Below are 21,740 nucleotides of genomic sequence, written 5' to 3'. Positions count from 1 at the left end.
ACCTGGTTCAACAGCTCTCATGATTGGCTGGCAAACATTCAAGGGTATACCCTTCATCAAGAATAATGTACAAGTGAATGGTAGAAGATATGATATACATACTGCATATTTTGAAAAAACTAAAGTAAAATATTAAGTAAAGTGTACACAATAATTAGTGTACACTTTAATATGTTGCTTTTACTTTAGTTTTTCAAAATATGCAATATGTATATCATATCTTTTATTAGTATTCAGTCACCTACTATTTTTTGTATAATGTTGTTTGTTCATTTGTTGACTATTTTAGAAGACCTGTACTTCCAAAAAACAGCCCCCCTGAAGAAGCCCGATCTATGGGCGAAACATGTCGGGAACTTTTATCATGCTGTCCTGTTTAACATCGTAATAACATTGTACATGCCTGTGTCTTTTGTTTTATATATAGTTTTTGTTTTGCTCCTCAAAATAAGAAATAAATCTTTTATTGAATATGGTTAAAACTAGTGTTTTCACATAATTTACTGATATGCAGATACATTTTCAAAAATCACTTTGGTTTCCTTCACCTGCCTGCTATTAGTGATAGGCACCAAAAAGAGATAAGCGACAGACAAAAACAAAAAGCTGACCAGGGCGTCTCATATGTTATACATTTTTTTTTTCTCGTTCAACCAGCGGGATGAACAAAAAAAATTAAAAATAAAGTTTCAATTTCCCCATACACATGGGGAAATCACTCCTGCTGAGCTATTGTGCTCCAAAAAGGTGGGAAGCCTTCACCGCCGTTAGAACACAATGATCAGGGTTACCCGCTATAGCCAGTGGTACTGATTGTTTGGAAAAACCTGAAAGGGCAGTCGTATAGAAGTCAATTGATAGATCAAATTCTATACAACCAGGGTGCCCATACATGGATCAAAATTCAGACAATCCCTGCCAAACCGTCCAAATATCGATCCATGTAAATAAACAAAAGTGCAGCCCCTCAGTGTAAAACTGCAATAGGAGGCTTTTTTCTCATGCTACAGCCGAAAAATCCAACTGCCACGAGTGTGTAACATGGTTGGAGGTGGAAGTGCATGGTATTCCAGAGGGATACAAACCTGAGGTTATGGCCTTCATAAAATGTATAATCTGGAGTGGAGGAGGATGCACACTGCATCCCAGACAGTGACCACTGAGATATACAAGTGCATTTTGACCTTTCATTATTTGAAAGAGTCCATTTGCTCTGGTAAGCATATCTATGTGGCACATGGTGGTGGATGACAGCTGTGTTATGTTTCACAAAGGATTATATATTCAAGCTTAAATGAAGAGTTAAATTAATCTTTTGGGCCCGTCACTGATTATGGCACACATTTGTTTTGGTGCACTTTTGAGCTTTAATTTCCTTTTAAATTTTTTTTTTTTTTTTTTTAAATTAAGCGCTGCACTTGTGTTTATGTATATTTGTCAATTTGCGCTGATTGACCTGTCAGCTGCTTTTCATACTCTAAGTGCGATTCTCTTTGGATTCATTGATCCATGTATGGCCGGCTTAAACTGTGATAGACATAACATTGTAAATATGTAACCTTTTGAACCCAAACATATCTCACACACATTTCAGAAATATACTTTATTTTTTTACTCAACACTTGTTAAAAATACAAGAATGTTCTCACAATTCTGGGAGGAAAAAAGTACATTGTACTTGAGTGGGAAGCATCAATGATTTGTTCATGATGTCTACAACTCTGTAACATACAAAACAGTATTTGGGTTAATGCGAAACACACACGCCATCTGACATTGTACATCACAAAAACATGAACAGGTGATATCCTGTAGCATTTCTGTCAAGTAGTCTTAGCAAAAAAAAAAAAAAAAGTCAAACTAATGCATTAACTAGCCAGGGAGTTTAAGAATTTAGCATGTGCAAATAAAGTGTACACTTCAAAATGTACCAGGACTCCACCTTGCTGTAAACAAAGGACACAAAATGTAAACCTTCTAGCATCTTAATCAAAACAGTGAGGCAATCCCATTCCTCCCTTTAAGCTAAGCAACTCAGGACCTCATGTTACTAAATGTAAAAAGCATAAAAACAGCACTGGGCTAAGATAGTGCAAGATGAAGAGAGTTTAGTGGAATGGCCAGGAGACCAAAGAGTAAACTATTAAGAATCTGAGGAGTGTAGGGAGCTGGTTTTGAGGAAAGAGGTGTGGAAGATATAGGAAACGGTTGACCAAGGATCTAAGGTGGAGTGGACAGGTGTACCAGAGGTTAGGGTCACAGGTTTCCCAGAAGCAGCCACCGATAGCAGGAGGTACTAAACGGACAGCAGTTATTAAGGGATGGAGAACTTAAGTGGGGGATGAAAATTGCACTTGAGGGGCTTGCAAAGCAGAGAACAAGGTTCTGACACATTACAAATGTGCTATGAGAGGAACGACTGACGGACAATAGTTGGTGTGAGATGAGTGGTAAAGGGTCCAATAGTGAGTTGCCAAAGGATCTGAAGATGACATCACAGTTGGAGTGGGAAAGTGGAATGACATGACTGCAAGAGTCGGGACCCTCATGGCAGGAGAAGCAAAGTTTAGTGGGAAGGTAATGAGTAAACATCTGTGGAGTAAGATGGCTGGCATGTTGCAGATCAGCAGACAATTTGAAGTAACTATGGAGAGTATATACAGAAGAGTAAACAGAGGAGATGTTGGAGGTCTGGTAGGGAGAGGGTTGAGAGGTCGTGGAGGAGCATACACAAATTACAGCAGCTGTGGAGTGCAATGGAATGACCAAAACATAGAAAAGCAAGTAACCAAGTACTTGAGAGATGTAGCAGGCAGAGGGATCGCATGTATCAAATGAGGGGGCACAGATTGCAGGAGGTGCAGAGTGTACTGGAGTTGGCAAGCACATTGTACAAGGATCTGAGGAGGAGTTGACCATTTTGACAGGGAGAGAGATGAGAGCTTTTAAAAAAGCGAACACAAATTATGGGAGGCGAGGAGTATAAATGAATGACCCAGAGATGGTACATGGAAGCATCCTATCTCTTATCATGAAGCTTTGAATGGGAGGACTACTTGGGAGTATTATGTTGGGAATAATTAGTTGGTGGAGGTGACCAGAGAGGGCTTGTGGAAATTAGCTGTGTAGTGGACTGGCCAAAAGAGTAGAGAGGAATGTTCTGTGAAGGATTACAGGTTGTGAAGACATGGCCACAGGTTAGGAGAGGCCAAGTTAACACAGTTGGATGCTGTATTTATTTTTGTTATGCATTAAGTAGTCTTCGCCGTAAAAAGTGCAAAAAGCAATTATGTTCTAAGGGATGTAGCAGCCAATCATATTTCATGTCAAGTCTGACCAATGAAAGATGATTTTTAACTAGTTGTATTGATTACTGCACTTTGCTTACCTGTTATATTAAACCATCCCAAATGTGTTTCAAAATAGCACACTTTTTACCCAAGTCTGAATGTTTTTAAAATCAGGGATACAAATGCTACAGTCAATAGGCAACCGTTTGAAAACATGGTACAAGTAGTAAAGATTTTCAGATTTCCTCTCCGGAACACTAAGATTTCACTTGGTGGCTATATTGAACCACACACTCCCAATTAGAATTCAGCCTGGAAAGAACATAGTGATACAAACATCTATTCCTTCAGAACAGAAAATTGGGGTAAATCTGCAAAAGTTTCTTAAAATCCTTGCAATGAACATAGATTACTCAGCAGAATATTTTGTGTGTAAATTAGAATTAACAGTATACAGTCACAGATTTAAATAAAGATGGAGAAATATGCTGTAAGGCTTTATAAATTTTTTTTTTGTGGGAAAGATACCAAAGAACCATTTGCCTGAAACTCTTCAGAAACATGCATTAAAAACCCCCTACATAACCAGAGCTAACCGCGTAACAAATGACTAAGCACATCAGAGCAAGGGCCAGTAAAGATTTGGAAGGATAGAAACTTAGAGCTTTCAGTCCGATTAGAGGGCCAGTTGACACACCAATATGCAGTTCGGGAAAGGAGCATTCCGCGTGAGTTTCCAGCACCGCAGGTGCGCAAACTGCCCTTGCGATCAAGCACTATATATATTTTTTTGTGGTCCAGTGCATTTTGCAGCTCATTAAAATGAATGGGCTGTCAAAATACACAGCAAGGGAATGCTTGTGTTCCCATACAATCCCATGATGAACCAGCCCTGAAAGATAGTTTATGAAATAGTCAAATCATTACTGCTTCATGCTACTCTGTGTGAAATGTAATATTTGGGGCCTCATTCAAATGTGGATTCAAAGACTTCAGTACTTCGAAAGCCACAGACCTGGAAGTAGTATTCAGATTAATTGTACTGATTCCACTTTGACTTTCATTATTTGCATGCTTGCTTGAGAGGACAAGATCTCAAGTAATGAAGCAAAAGACTGCAAAAACAGCATCTTGTAAAAGGAAGTTGGTAAAGGTAGAATGTGGCATGTTGCAAATCACCTGACACAGGTTTGGGGGAACAGAGGATAGTAGTATGGTAAGCAGAAGACTGGCTGGAGATTGGAGGAGAGGTGAATAGAGGAGCATACACAGAATATGGATGGTGATCATCGTAATAGACATTACAAATAATAGTAAGTGATTGAGGACTTGAGAAATGTGGTGGATCCCATTCCCCATGTATTAAATGACAGGGTGCAGCTTGCAAGAGGTGAGGAGTGTACTGGAGAGTGCAAAAATCACACTGAACAAGGTTCCAATAGGGAGCTGGCAGTTGTGGCACAGAAAGGATTGAGGGATTTTGGAGGATGAGGATTGTGTGAGGTGAGGAGTGCTACTTGCTATACCTAGTAAAAAAAAAATGTAAATACTTTGGCCCTAATCATAAACATACTGCAGGCAAAAAGTGTCAGTTCAAGTGATTCAAATCAATAGGAAAATGTGAAATACAAAAGAAATGTCAGATGAATATCTACCGTGCAATATTAACACAATAAAATGTAATGGGGCCCTTCATATTTTTTTTTGGAAATATAATCTTGGTTTTTAAAGCTGTTCCAAGACATTTTAGATCAGTGCAGCTTTTGCATGTGTATACACAGATCTTTGAGTGCTCATCAAGCCATGGGGCAAAGCGTTCATAGTTTGAAAAAAAAGCTTAGAAGCCAACAATAGTGCAATCATTCTACATGGGCAACTGGCAGCAAATGAAGAGCGCATGATATGTCCTGTTGCAATCTGTGCAGTGGTGGCCATGATGTCTGTACACATCAGCTGTACTCTTGTAGGGATTAAAGCAACCACTACCAGCATTACTGGACACAAACGCAGCATGACAGCACCTGTGTATGCATTCCCTTTATAGTGCAAAATCTAGCTCAAAATGGACCTGACAGAGCAACTTAAAAATCAACTTTTAATTAACAGTAAATGCATTATATAGCATTGCTTTGATTTACTGTATGCATTTTATTTTTATGTAGATTAACACATGTGCTTAAGCGCTGCCAAAAGCTGAACTTCAGATGCTGAATCTAAGCACCTTTCTGCCAATAATACAAAAATAAGTGGCACTATTCCAATTGGCAGCAGACTACAACTCTCAACTGGCAAATATCGGTTTCACTTCCATGCTGCTCAAAGCCTAAAACCTAAGCTGACGATTAGAAAAAAATAATTTGAACAAAGTTTAAGCTGACCTGTGACTTACCAATTTCTTTTATGGTGTTTGTATGGCAAAAAAAAAAAAAAAAACAAAATAAGGAAAAAAAAAAAAATTATAGATCTTTCAAAACGCCTAGCACTCTGTCACTGACACCTTTGTTCAAATTGTATATTTTTTTATAACACCGATACAAAACTAAATTTCTTTTAATAAAAGAGCAAAAACAAACAAATCAGTTGTACATACAGAAAAAAAAACAAAAAGAAAAAAAAAAAACAAAAAACAAAACTAATGGAAGACAGTTTGCCGCGTTTTTTTCTCCACTAAAAATGGCCACAATGATTCTCTAATGCCAACTCTAAATGGTGTCCTCTGTCCAATGCCAAGCCCCTCCAGCTTGGAGCAATCAAGCTGTGGGTTCCAGGGTCGAGGAGTTGGGCCAACGGGTTCATCTGTGATCTGAAAAAAAAGTAAAAAAAAAAAAAAAAAAAAAAAAACAAACATTCAGCACCAGTCTGATATGGACAACAAAATACAGGTATTAAATAGAAAATTCTATAGACTGACCCAGTCACATTTTTTGTCCTTCCCCCAACATCGGGATTTCCCACTTTACAGTTGAAACCAAGTCTATCATGAGTTTAGATTGTCTTCCCCTTTAATTAATTACATTTGGTGCATTTTTCCTGTCAGAACTGGAAAGTCCTCTTATTTGTGTCACTACTGTTCAGCGTTTGTAGCCATTTAAAAGCTCCACCCTCACTAGCCAATCTTTAGGAATCCTGCCATGAAAGAAATATGTAGACGTTGCTGTTATGGCAGCAGCTAGCTACCATAACCCCAGTATCCTCTTCTTCAGTGAGCGGTCCGGTTTCATATAAAAAAGTGGTCTCTGGCGGATTCGCCGCCAGATCACTTATCAGTGGTGGGAGGGCACCCCTCCTGCCGCGCTCCAGTGCCCTCCGCCACTTACCGCAGCAGCGGTGATCGGATCCTTCTTCCTGCTTAAAATGGAGCTGAGTGAGGGGAAGATGACCCCCACCAAGCTCCATACCATTGCAGGGCAGAAGTGACGTCAAAACGTCACTTCTGCCCCATAGCTCTTAAGGACTTTTTTTTTTTTATTGCATTTTAGTGAAATCTGAGGTCTTTTTGACCCCAGATCTCATATTTAAGAGGTCCTGTCATGCCTGTTTTCTATTACAAGGGATGTTTACATTCCTTGTAATAGGAATAAAAGTGACACATTTTTATTTTTAAAGAACAGTGTAGAAACAGAAAATAAAATTTTTAATGTGCTCCGTCCCGCGGAGCTCGCGTGCAGAAGCAAACGCATACGTGAGTAGCGCCCGCATATGAAAACAGTGTTCAAACCACAAATGTGAGGTATCGCTGCAATCGTTAGAGCGAGAGCAATAATTTTAGCACTAGAACTCAAAACATGCAACCTGTGGAATTTTTTTAAACATTGCCTATGGGGATTTTTAAAGGGTAAAAGTTTGTGGCCATTCCACAAGCGGGCACAATTTAAGCGTGACAGAAAGAGGCTCGGTCCATAAGTGGTTATGTCTGTATGTGTGTAATGGTGCTTTTCCTGCAATTGTTCAGCTAGGAATTCCTTTGGTTCCCATATTGAGAGCTGTTCGACCTCACACGTCCATATGTGCCTTCAATAAGACAGACAAGACGATTCCAGTCCCTGCATCCCAATGTGATCCATTTTCTGTCAACTGACCATCTGGTATAGTGGTTGGTCTCCTGACCCTGTACCTGTTCTCATGCATGTGTACACTGTTTTGAGATTTCTGTATCTGCTCTATATGTCCACTATGTTTTAGTCATCCTTAATCCTAGGAGTCCCCAGAACCTCCATATATGGCTATCTGTCCCTTGCTTTCCCTAACAGACTTGGTAACACTCACCAGAAGTCACATTTTAAAATTGGGGATCATTGACTTTTCAACAATTCACCAATGATTTCTACGGAGACCCATCATGTATAATAACTCTTCAAATCCACTAATCTGACTCTAAAGCTCCACCCAGCCCTCTTTATGGATCTTTACAGACAGATCCCTCTTTTCTACTGCGATTTTGTGACATTGCACTTCTGTCAGCAGTGGAGTGGCAGTCCTTCCCATCTTTGTTCATGCCAATACTTTTATAGCACAAAATGTGTGTGAGCTTTTGTTTGCGTCTGAAATGCAGCTTATTAAAAAGTATTGGAATGGACAAAGTGAGAGATTGCACTGTTCCTCCACAACTGCTGAGATGCTGCATAGGAGAAAGCAGAGCCTTCGATAACACAAGTTCCTTCCGATAATTTCGCTCATAGGTGCTGTCAGCCAGGGTGGAGGAATTAACTGCTAAAAATCTGACTCATGAAATTGTCTTGCTACTATAACTGCTATAACTGTAAGAACATGACCATCTATGGATAGAGGAGGTTTTGAAAAAAAAAAAAAATTAAGACCTTTAAAGTGGTTGTTGAGGCTCAAGTTTTTATACCTTCAAGCATTCTATGCATGAAGGTAAAAAACAAACATTCTGTGTGGAGCACTCCCGCTGGTGAACTAGTAAGGGACGCATTAAAGTGGCACGTTTTTTCCAGAAAAAACACCCAAAAAGTAGTTCCTTGCAAAGGAAGAGGTATTATACTTACCTGTCTGGCATGTATCTCTTATCTTTACTCTGTTGAATTGCCTTAACATGAAGTCAGGTACACGGGCATCCAACATACCCAGAAGCGTTAAAAATTATGAAGATTCTGACAGAGGCTGAAGCACTTCAATGAACTGAAGACAACAGACGTAGGCCACTCATTAACTATAATACCTCTTTCTTCTACTGAAAGCTGATTTGGGGACTTTTTTTCTTTTTTAATAACAGTCTTGCTACCATCACAAAAATTAATTTCAGAACTTTCTGAACTTTTACTGTGACCTAGAAACTGTACAACTCAGTTGAACAAACTGAAATATTTTAGGTGGAGGGAAGTAAAAATAAAAAAACTAAAATAATATGGTTGCATAAGTGTGCACACCCTTAAAACTAATACTTTGTTGAAGCACCTTTTGATTTTATTACAGCACTCAGTCTTTTTGGGTATGAGACTCAGCATGGCACATCTTGACTTGGCAAGATTTGCCCACTCTTTGCAAAAACGCTCGAAAGCTGTCAGTTGCAAGGGCAACTCCTATGCACAGCTCTCTTCAGATCACCCCCACAGATTGTCAATCGGATTCAGGTCTGGGCTCTGGCTGGGCCATTCCAAAACTTTAATCTTTTTCTGGTGAAGCCATTCCTTTGCCGATTTGGATGTATGTTTTGGGTCGTTGTCATGCTGAAAGATGAAGTTCCTCTTCATGTTCAGCTTTCTAGCAGAAGCCTGAAGGTTTTGTGCCAATATGGACTGATATTTGGAACTGTTCATAATTCCCTCTACCTTTACTAAGGCCCCTTGTCCCAGCTGTAGAAAAACCAACCCCAAAGCATGATGCTGCCACCACCATGCTTCACCGTGGGTATGGGGTTCTTTTGGTGATGTGCAATGTTGTTCTTGCACCAAACGTATCTTTTGGAATTATGGCCAAAAAGTTCAACTTCGGTTTCATCAGACCACAACACATTTTCCCACATGCTTTTGGGAGACTTCAGATGCGTTTTTGCAAAATTTAGCTGGGCTTGGATGTTTTTCTTAAGAAAAGGCTTCTGTCTTGCCACTCTACCCCATAGCCCAGACATATGAAGAATACAGGAGATTGTTGTCACATGTGCCACACAGCCAGTACTTGCCAGATATTCCTGCAGCTCTTTTAAAGTTGCTGTAGGCCTCTTGGCAGCCTCCCTGACCAGTTTTCTTCTCGTCTTTTCATCAATTTTGGAGGGACGTCCAGTTCTTGGTAAAGTCACTGTTGTGCCATATTTTCTCCACTTGATGACCGTCTTCACTGTGTTCTACGGTATGCCTTGCCTTGGAAATTCTTTTGTACCCTTCTCCTGATTGATACCTTTTAACAATGAGATCCCTCTGATGCTTTTGGAAGGCCTCTGCAGACCATGGCTTTTGCTGTAGGATGCGACTAATAAGAAAATGTCATGAAAGACCTACTACAACAGCTGAACTTTATTTGGGGTTAATCAGAGGCACTTTAAATGATGGCAGGTGTGTACTGACTCCTATTTAACATACGTTTGAATGCGATTGCTTAATTCTGAACACAGCTACATCACAAGTTATAAGAGGGTGTGCACACTTATGCAACCACATTATTTTATTTTTTTATTACTCCCCCCCCCCCCCTAAAAGATTTCAGTTTATTTTTTAATTGAGTTGTGCAGTTTATAGGTCACATTAGAAAGGTGGAAAAAGTTCTGAAATTTTATATATCTTTGTCTCATTTGTTTACATCACAGAAACTTGACATTTTAAATGGGTGTATCCACTGTAGGTCAAAGCTATACTCCGTTCATCAAAATCTCAAACTCACATGCAATATATCATACCAAGCAAAGTGTTAAAAGAAGTACAGCCAAATCTTTGGCTGTACTTCTCCTATGGATCACAGGAGCGCAGTTAGTTTTGCACTTGTGTGACCCATTTTCAGCAGAGAGCGGGCTGAAGTCTGCTCTCTGCTGACGTCAGAGTTGGTCCAGACTCGGGTGTCATCACGACCATGGATTCGGGATCCACCCAAATCCCTGGACCGACATCCAGCTCAGCCTTTCAGCCGAAAATTTCCTCCCCATTGACAGCTCAGTGCTCCAGTGAGTGAGAAGGCAGAACAGAGAGCTGTGACTGACAGTCATCAGTTCTCTGCTCTAGGGAGTTGTGAGATCCAAGCAATTGGCGGTGATCGACCGCTCGGTTCTTAGTGTTAGAGGCGCCAGGGGACCGATGCTGCATCCACCTAGGCAAGTATGAATAAAAAAAAAAAAAAATAATAATAATATTATATATATATATATATATATATATATATATATATATATATATATATATATATATATATATATATATATATATATTAGGGCTGCAACTAACGATTATTTTCATAATCGATTAGTTGGCCGATTATTGTTTCGATTAATCGATTAATCGGTTAATAACCTTAAAAAAAGTGTGGTGTATAATTTAGTTAATATGTAAAGTTTAAAAAAAAGGCAATTTATTCCTAAATATCTTTATACACAAGGGTAAATATAAATAACCAACTACATGTTTAGGGAGTAAAATCTTTAATCCTCTCTGAGAATAACAGACAGAAGAGATATACTCTATATACAGTACTATTAGAGGTTCAATCTGGTAAATATGATCAGACTCAGATCAAAATTCTAGACTGTTTTGCAGATTTTCAAACAGAACTATAATATTACATGCTTTTCAGCAGCTTCTCCATTGAAGTATATTGAACCAAAAAAGCACCGTTTTGTATTGAAAAAAAGCATAGATGTGATTAGATGTTAAATAAACTGTAGTGCATTTCTGCAAAAAGCACCAAAAAACACATGGGTGGGAAACAGGCCTAAGACATTTAGTAACATAATGGAGTTTAAAAAAATTTTTTTAAAAATTAGCCCTTAGTTTTTTTACTTTGCAACAGTGAAAGTAATATTTACAGTAGAGACTATTTGCTCTTTTTGTACTATATAGGGCTAATTTTAGCTTTTTTAACCCCATTATGTTACTGACCGATTAATCGATTACTATTTTCATAATCGATTAATTTCATAATCGATTAGTTGTCGATTAATCGATTAGTTGTTTCGGTCCTAATATATATATATATATATATATATATATATATATATATATATATATATATATATATATATATATATATATATATATATATATATATATTTATTTTTTTTTTAAAGGTTCACAGGTGCTTTTTATTTTAATGTCTGGCCTTTGTGCTAACAGTGACTTGGGTGGCTGAAGAAATCACTTCCACAAAATAAAAATCTGGGTGCCCACGCCCCCCAGCCCATCTGCCCTCTAGTCACTTTAACCACTTGCCTACCAGGCATTTCTCTCCTACATGTAAAAATCATCATTATTTTTGCTAGAAAATTACATAGAACACCCAAACATGTGTTTTTTTAGCAAAGACCCTAGAGAATACAATGGCGGTCATTGCAACTTTTTATCTCGCACGATATTTGAGCAGCTATTTTTCGATTTAAAAAAAAAAAAACGCAAACACGAACAGTAAAGTCAGTCCAATGTTTTTGCATAATGTGAAAGATGAAGTTACGCCGAGTAAATAGATACCCAACATGTCATGCTTCAAAATTGCACAAGCTCGTGGAATGGCCCCAAACTTTGCTACTTAAAAATCCCCTTAGGCGACGCTTTAAAAATGTTTACTGGTTACAGAGGAGGTCTAGGACCAAAATTATTGCTCTTGTACTAATGTTCGCGGCGATACCTCACACGTGTGGTTTGAACACCGTTTTCATATGTGGGCAGGACTTGAGTTTTTTTTGATAATTTTACTTTATGGTAGCTTGACACTCCCCAAAATATTTTGATCACTTTATTTCTATTACTAGGAATGTATGTTTCCCTTGTAATAGGAATATGGCATGACAGGTCCTCTTTACAGTGAGATATGGGGTCAATAAGACCCCACATCTCACCTCTAGGCTGGGAAGCCCGAAATATATATATATATATATATATATATATATATATATATATATATATATATATATATATATATATATATATATATATATATATATATATATATACATACACACACACACACACACACACACACACATACACACACACACATATATATATATATCCGCTTCCCAGCCGAAGCGGCACTTTTTTTGAATACAGAGGCCAGGCGTGACGTCATAACATCGCGCCCAGCCTCCGAACGACCATAGAGACTCCGTCGACCATCTGGTCCGCTGGAAATCTCCATTCTGAACATCCGGGGCTGGCGGATCCTGTGTCAGACTCACCGATCGTAGCGCCGGAGGGCGGCGAGGGGGGGGGGGTAACATGCCCTCTCAGCCGCTATGATCGTTCTTACGGTGCACAGAATCGCCGGCTCTAAAAGACGATATCTGAATGATGTCTGTAGCTACATTTTTCAGAGATCATGAATGATAAACTTTTCACTTATTTTTAAACCACTCTCTTTTTAAATCATGATGACAACAGAAACTACCCAAATGACCGTGATCAAAATTGAACATATCCTGGTGATTTTGGCTTGATAACATGCACACCAGTTGACACAAAGGGGTTTGAATGGATATTAAAAGTAACCATCCTCACCTGTGATATGTTTGCTTGTAATATATATGTGTGTGTGTGTGTGTGTGTGTGTGTGTGTGTGTGTGTGTGTGTGTGTGTGTGTGTGTGTGTGTGTGTGTGTGTGTGTGTGTGTGTGTGTGTGTGTGTGTGTGTGTGTGTGTGTGTGTGTGTGTGTGTGTTTTCAATTAGTTTCTGGACTCCTCACAGACACTTGCATCTTTCATCCAGTGCTGCACTGACGTTTCTGGATTCTAAATCATGAGGAAAGCAAAAGATCAAAGGATCTGTGGAAAAAGGTAGTTGAACTGTATAAAACAGGAAAGGGATATAAAAAGATATCTAAGGAAATGAGAATGTCAATCAGTAGTGTTCAAACTCTAATCAAGGAGTGGAAAATGAGGGGTTCTTTTGAAACCAAACCACGGTCAGGTAGACCAAACTAACATTTCAGCCACAACTGCCAGAAAAAATGTTCGGGATGCAAAGAAAAACACACAGGGGGGCAGGAGGCGGAGCAGACATGCATTGTTAGAGCTCCACACCGCTGAGGAGAGAAGAGAAGGACAAAGCGGAGTTTGGGCAGGAAATATGGTACTGGGAGGAAACCATGGCAGAAATAAAAATCACCTCACAAAGAGCTCACAGGCACTCACTGCAGCTGAAGCAGCTCCAGTCACCTCACAAGATACAGCATCAGGGCGCTCTCACAGACAGAAAATGTCACAGCAAGACTCTCCATTTGAGTCAGATACAGAACAAATCCTCTCACAAACTTCTCCACAAGCCTCCTCAGTATCCCCAGTAATATTATTACAATTTGAAAAGATGCTTCATAAGGCTTTAAAACAAACCTCAGACCAAATAACAAACAGCCTAACCAAAGAAATAAGAGAGCTGGGAAACCGCACCGCAGGCTTAGAAATAAAAATGGATGAAATTGAAATTACAACCCAAGAAAATATAACAGAATTGGAACAATTAAAAAAAGAGAATTTAATACTTCAAACTAAGCTTGAAAATTACGAAAATAGAGCCAGACGTTCAAATTTGCGCATAAGGGGAATACCTGAAACTGTGACAGACCTGCAATCTACTATTACTGCTCTATTACAAGAACTAAAGCCAGATATCCCTATTGAACGTTTAGAACTGGACAGAGTACACAGAGCCCTCACAGCCAAAAAGAAAGATGGACCCCCACGTGATATAATCACAAAATTTCATTATTACAGAACGAAAGAACAAATACTAATTGCTGCAAGAGAAAAAAAGGAACTTAATTTTCAAGGACACAATTATCAAATTTTTGCTGACCTATCCCAACTTACTATTACTAAAAGACGATCCATGAAACCCCAACTAATGGAACTGCAACGCCACAACATTATGTATCAATGGGGCTTCCCCTTTTCAGTCAGATTTAACTACCAAGGTACAATTTACAGAAGCAGATCAGCAGATGAACTACAACAAACCCTTTTAAAATTAAATCTGACAGAACCCACAAGCAGCAACACTCCCACACGCAGAAGAATGGCGTCATCTTCACCTTCAGGCAGCACCCAGAAAATTTCAGAACAAAATGGGAATCATCATTCTCACAAAAGAGGCCGTTATGCCACATCATCCATGGACCAAGAAGATTCAATGGACTGACATCCTAATTCCTGATAGCTCTTCATTTATTATACTAAGAGATGGTTCCCTATAAAAAACCTATATTTATAACTGAATGTAACTGCATTCTGATAGTCACACACTGTGTGGGATCATGTTACATTCCAGTTATATTTCTTATTACTTCTGATTCATATAGCCTTAGAATATATAAGTGAAATAAGGAAATTCTTGTTCAGTTATATATTATCAGGTAATAACAATAGATTTATTACTTTTTAGGACAAATATGTTCAATAATCCAGAAGTAATGGAAGCTTTTTCTTTCTTTTCTTAAAACAAATATATTATTACCTAACTAGTTCCTAGAATTATGTTTTTGTTTATTCTAATCTGAAGCAATACAACCTCAATTTTATGAGTTAACATATCTAAACAGTTACATATGAATAAAATATGTAATTGTTTACGCTAAAAGGGTTAAAATCCCAAAATAATTCAAACTATCTTCATCAATACCAAAGTTATTAACAGTACCTTTCTAACTGAATTATTTAGCCTAGGGCAAGACTAACCATATACAACCACCCTGGAATAAATAATTTCAACAAAAACTATATTCTGCACTCCAATTAATGAAACATCATTTTGATGTCTTTTGACATAGCACTTCTCTCCTGTAAGCGGAAGATCCGTGTACCCCCATTAGCCCTCCTCATTCTCCCAACCATATTATGTGGGAGTGTGACGAAGGCACTTATTCCCCTGAGAGAGATATTTATTCTCTTTCACGGGTAAATTGTGATTACTTGCAAAAAATAATTTATACAATGTATCATCTAATCTCATATGTTTTTTGTTTACTCTTTACTCCAGAATTCACTGGTTTCTTTTCTATCTATTCATCTCTTCAGTCCACACAGGTTGATCTGCGCAGTCAGCTCTGCATAACAAAAAGTAAGTCAAAACTATTTGATCTATTGCCATGGCACCACTGAATATACTTTCCCTGAATGTTCAGGGAATAAATGTCCCTCAAAAAAGGACCAAAGCCTTCCGTACTTTCCATAACAAGAAGGCTCACATAGTATGCCTCCAAGAAACACACTTCACCAAAGATTCTACTCCAAAATATATTTCTCCTTTTTATCAACAAATTTACACGGCTTCTGCCTGTACCAAGCAAAGGGGAACTCTAATTGCATTTCACCGATCCACACCATTCACCTTATCATCAGAAATTAAAGACCCAGAAGGTAGATAGCTGATACTCATGGGTTATATAATGGATACAGCAATCACGGTGATTTCCTACTACGCTCCTAACAAACAACCTACACCATTCCTCTCACATATATTACAAGTGATTAATACACACAAAATAGGAACAGTGATAATGTGTGGGGATTCGAACCAGGTCCTCCTCCCATTTCTAGATAAATCACCTTTTACACCATCCAAAATAACCTCTAGATTACCTTTTTCTCAACTTCTTTCCAAATACAATCTGGTAGATTCATGGAGACCCAATGAAATGTAACCCAATGAAAAAGAAATTCACTTATTTCTCGCACCCTCATCAAACCTTCACCAGAATAGATCATATTTTTCTAACAATAGGAATGATACCAGAAATTATTGCATCAGATATAATTCCGATTCCGTGGTCTGACCATAATGCAGTATACACTACTATAGCCTCAGCCATACCAAAAGCACATGACCCAACGTGGTACTTACCGGACATAATGCTCAAACACCCACTACATCAGATGGCCATTGAACAAGCTTTAAAGGAATACATATCAATTAATAATACAACAGACATCGCCCCAATAACACTGTGGGAAGCTCATAAGCCTGTCTTGCGTGGTACATTACAAAGACAAATGGCACTATTTAAACGGGAACGCAAAAATCTAGCAAAAAAACTAGAACTCAATTTTAATGCAGCCTACATATCATTTCAAGATAATCCATCTCAGAGTACAAAATCTCATCTGGAAAAATCTAGATTGGAATACGATCTATTTCTCACTGAATCAGTTGATAAATCCCTCAAACGCTCCAAACACAATTTCTACATGAATACAAACAAACCAGGTACATATTTGGCTCGGGCATTAAATTCAACTAACAAATCTTTCAAACCAATACGTTTGAAATTATCAAAAAATGTTTACACTTGTAATCCAGTTAAAATAGTCCATAAATTTCACTCACATCTCGCAACTTTATACAAGACAAACAATGAATTTAATCCTACAGAGGCTGAATCCTTCTTCTCAAAAATAACCTTACCTGAGTTATCTCAGAATCAAAAAAGCAGTTTGGATGAGCCTATAACTATAGATGAAGTTGCTAACGCCATAAAAGACCTAAAACTTAACAAAAGACCAGGCCCAGATGGCTACTCGGCTTTATACTATAAAACATTCTCAGAAATACTCTCTCCCATTCTCACTGAAACTTTTAACAAACTTCTAGATGGACATTCTTTTCGGCAAGAAACACTAATGGCAATTGTTTGTATGATCCCAAAACCCCTTTCTGATGATACTTCCTGTGTGAATTATCAGCCTCTCTGTTAAACCTCGATATTAAATTATTAGCAAAAATAATAGCAAAACGCCTCAATAGCATTATAGGAAAATTAATACATAGAGATCAAGTAGGCTTCATGCCAAATAGACAGGCAGGCGATAATATACGCAGGGCAGTGTTATTGGCACATATTGCTAAAAAACGGAAAATCCCTTTATGTTTTCTATCTCTCGATATTAAGAGGGCATTTGACACAGTATCCTGGCAATATATGCAATATTCATTACAAAAATGGGGTTTTGGACCCCACTTTTTAACATGGATCAAAGCATTATATAATAAACCCAAAGCCTATATAAAATATGCTGGATACAAATCTGAAGCCTTTAATATCGAAAGAGGTACCCGACAGGGTTGCCCATTATCTCCCTTATTATTTGCCCTTATACTCGAACCCATGGCCCAATACATCAGAACAAACCAAACTATAACTGGCATTGAAGTAGGAGGTATTACACACAAATTATGTATATTTGCAGACGATATATAACTTTTTCTATCATCACCACAGGTCTCTGGTCCTAACTTAATACCAGCTCTTGATGGATTTGCAGCCCTATCCGGCCTTATGATTAATCCTAAGAAATGCCTAGTGCTTAATATTTCACTCACAAACATGGAATTGATCCCGGCTAGGGCTGCCCTCCCATTCACATGGGCAGAAAAATCAATCCCATATCTTGGAATTCATTTAACAGCATCTCATTCTGACTTATTCTCAACCAATTATCCTCCTGTATTAAGACAGATCACAAATCTAATAAAACAATGGTCGCAACTTCCTTTATCCTGGATAGGGAAGATTAATGCAATCAAAATGACTATTCTACCCAAATTGCTTTATCTATTCAGGGTCCTCCCTATTCCAATTCCTTCCTATTTTTTGAGAATAGTACAAAAAAGAGCAACTTCGTTTATATGGGGCTCTTCTCAACCACGTATACCTATACACACACTACATCTTCCCAAAAATAAAGGAGGCCTGGGATACCCTTTTTTACTAACTGCTACAGAGCAGCACATTTGGCCAGTCTGTCCAAATACCATGCAAAACAGGAAATCCCATTATGGGTATTTATAGAGGCTTCAGAAAATGACCCTCTATTAATATCAAATTTATTATGGCTTGATCCTAAAGACCGCTTTAAAATTCATAATCCCATAACTAAACACTTCTTATCTCTCTGGGATAAACTAAAAACCAAATATCAGTTACAATCTCCACACAATCCTCTCCTTTCTTTTATCAGAAATCCGGCCTTTTATCCGGCATGGATCTACCCAAATTCTTTTAAAGCTTGGACAACATCAGGCATTCAGACACTAAATGACTTCATAGCATCTAAATCATTCCTTTCATTCCCATCGCTTAGAGAAAAATATGATCTACCAAACTCTGAGATATGTAGATATCTCCAAATCAAAAATTTCTATACACCATTCCTAAAGGGGGATACACCATTATCCCAATTATCCATTTTTGAATCAATCTGTACAAAAGATCCATTTGCTAAAGGTACAATTTCATCACTTTATAATCAATTATATGGAGTAGCAAATCTTAATAGACCCTCTTACGTTCAGAGGTGGGAGGAGGACCTGGGACGAACTTTAGAAGACACGGACTGGTCTAACATATGGCTCACATCTAAGTCATCTTCACCCAACATCTTAGCACTGGAGACAAATTATAAAGTCCTAACTCGCTGGTACCTTGTACCCGCTAGAGTGGCAAAATATTCACCTAATACCTCAACTCTTTGTTTTCGAGGATGCCCAGAAATAGGCACATATTTACACATATGGTGGACGTGCCCAGTAATCCAAACCTTCTGGAAGGAAGTCTTCGTGATTGCATCTAAAATATTTAAAAAAAATAATACAACCAGATCCATATTTAACTTTACTTAATCTAAAACCGGAATGGTTAACACTCTCAATTCAAACTTATGATCCAACTAATAACGGCTGCAAAACAAACAGTGGCCAAGGCATGGAAATCTCCTACATTGGTACTAGCAGAAACAATTCACAGAATGAATAATACAATGTCACATGCTAAGATGGTAGCCATCGATCAAAATCAAATTCCAAAATTTGAAAAACTTTGGCATCCTTGGATAAAACAACAGTTCCTGTCAAACTTCAATGACTCTGTCCTGTTGCCGTGGTAACAGATTAAATGACTTACAGAGACACCCATTCTAAGGCTTCAAAGAGAACTAAAAAGAATAATAAACTGACGAGCGGGACAACCTTGTGGACCATACCTCTACCTTTCAACCCTTTTTCTTCTTTCTCTTTCCTTTTCTCCACCTTATGATTAAAGCTCATTATCAGAATTTATTTGACCTATATACACTCTACTTGTAAACAATATGTATAGTAGGTATAAATCATTTAAATACCTACAAAAGTAACTAAGGAAATGATTATATATATATATATATATATATATATATATCTTTAATTTAGGTTTACGTGAACCCAATGTTTAATATTTGAAATTTCATGATATTTACCTATATAAACCCTACTGTAAAACAATGAGCTTACTTTATAGATCCTTGTAAACTTACTTTATGTATCTTTATAACATTGTATACTCAATAAATTTCTTTTGACAAGGAAAAACACACAAATAACTTCAGGTGAAATACAGGTCTCTACAAAAACATGTGGTGTGGCTGTTTCAAGATGCACAATAAGGAGGCACTTGAAGAAAGATGGGCTGTATGGTCGAGTCGCCAGAAGAAAGCCATTACTACACAAATGCAACAAAGTATTTTGCTTACAAGACGCCAAACAGCACAGAGACAATCTCAAATCTTCTGGCACAAAGTCATTTGGAGTGATAAGACCAAAATTGAGCTTTTTGGCCACAACCATAAACGCTATATTCGGAGAGGAGTCAACAAGGCATATGATGAAAGGCACACCATTCCTACTGTGAAACATGGAGGTGGATCGCTGATGTTTTGGGTATGTGCAAGTTACAAAAGGCACAGGAAATTTGTTCAAAATTGATGGCGAGATTAATGCAGTATTTTATCAAAAAATACCAGAGAAACATTTGCATTCACCAGCCAGGAAGCTGCGCATGAGATGTACTTGGACATTCCAACATGACAATGATTCAAAACACAAGGCCAAGTTGACCGGTCATTGGCTACAGCAGAATAAAGTGAAGATTCTGGAGTGGCCATCTCGGTCTCCTGACCTCAATATCATTGTGCCACTCTGGGGAGATCTCAAACGTGCTGGAACTGGTGGCTTTTTGCCAAGAGGAATGGGTAGCATTACCATCTGAGAAGATAAAGAGCCTCAGCCAAAGAAAAAAAAGGTTTGTGTTATCATTCATATTCTCAGAAAAGTTGTGTTTTCAAACCCTGATCACTAGGACTTTGGTACTGAAGGGGTTAAGTCCCAGGGGAGGGAGGCTTGAAAGGCAGCAGAGGGAGAGAAAAAAAAAATAAAAAGAAGAGAAACACGCACAAGCTGTGCAGCCAGTGTGAGTCTTTGACCTACGGAGACACAGCCTGCTGACTCCCTCTGGCTGACCTACCTGGCACCCTTGCTCTGGAGAAGCCTAACCCCTGCATGGGACCAAAGAAAAACTAGCAGTGAGCCTGCCTAAATTACCAATACCAGGATTTTGGACTGTTATTTACTATGGCTGAAGTAAGCTGTTTTGATTGAAATAAATGAACGGTTTGCTTTCAATAAACTGGCTGGCAGTTATTACAGAGAAACCCCAGGTTACATTTGGTGGAGAGTGCAGAGTATAGCCGCAAAAGCCATTTGAAAGCGTTTGAACGACCAGTACCACATTTATGCCGCGTACACACGAGCAGACTGTCCGACAGAAAAGGTCCGACAGAACGATTCCATCGGACACTCCCCGATCGTGTGTGGGCTTCATCGGACCTTTTCTGTCGAAAATTCAGACGGACCTAGAAATAGAACATGTTTCAAATCTTTCCAACGGACTCGAGTCCCATCGAAAAATCCGTTCGTCTGTATGCTAGGCCGAAGGACAAAAAAAAAAAAAAAAAAAGGGGAGGACGCAAGGGCAGCTATTGGCTATGAACTTCCTTATTCTAGTCCGGTCGTACGTCATCACGTTCGAAACGATTGGACTTTGGTGTGATCGTGTGTAGGCAAGTCAGTTTCGTTGGAACTCCGACGAAAAGTCCTTTGGCGTTCAGGCGGACGAGAAGTCCGCTCGTGTGTACGCGGCATTACATGTCCTGGGTTAGGACAGCAAAAGCTCTGGAAACCTCACAAGGCGACATGGAGGAGGTGATAAAAGCCCTAGCTCAGAGCACTATAGCCTAGCAGCAGGCTGCCGCAGAAGCCAACCTTCGCCATGAGGAGGCAATGGCTCAGCAACAGGAAACCACTCACTTGCTGGTCGCCCAGTTCACAGTCCAGCAAGAAACTACTCAAGCACAGGTAGCTGCTTTACAGGAAGCAATGCAGCGTCTTGCACAAGGACAAGAACAAACCGTGGGTGCTGCTAGCAACCAGGCAGCCATAAGGGCCAATCACTACCTGCAAAAGTTAACACCTAGTGATGATGTAGAGTCATTCATGGCTA

The 21,740-nt window shown here is 38.6% G+C and overlaps 1 protein-coding gene across 3 annotated transcripts in view; it reads right to left on the bottom strand.

The window, feature by feature from the left end:
- Positions 1-1,588: 1,588 nt before the first annotated feature.
- The window catches only part of MAT2B (methionine adenosyltransferase 2 non-catalytic beta subunit), a 113,083-nt gene continuing 92,931 nt past the window's right edge, over positions 1,589-21,740 (bottom strand). For all 3 annotated transcript variants that reach the window (XM_073620697.1, XM_073620695.1, XM_073620698.1), the window contains one exon: positions 1,589-6,093. In XM_073620697.1, the coding sequence (XP_073476798.1) occupies positions 5,923-6,093 (171 nt within the window). In that variant the 3' untranslated portion in view covers positions 1,589-5,922. The remainder of the gene's footprint in view (positions 6,094-21,740) is intronic.

Source organism: Aquarana catesbeiana, linkage group LG03 (genome assembly GCF_042186555.1).
Source record: "Aquarana catesbeiana isolate 2022-GZ linkage group LG03, ASM4218655v1, whole genome shotgun sequence".
Taxonomy (NCBI): Eukaryota; Metazoa; Chordata; class Amphibia; order Anura; family Ranidae; genus Aquarana; species Aquarana catesbeiana.
The sequence above is the reverse complement of the archived record's forward strand: the minus strand, read 5'-3'. Positions and strand labels throughout refer to the sequence as shown.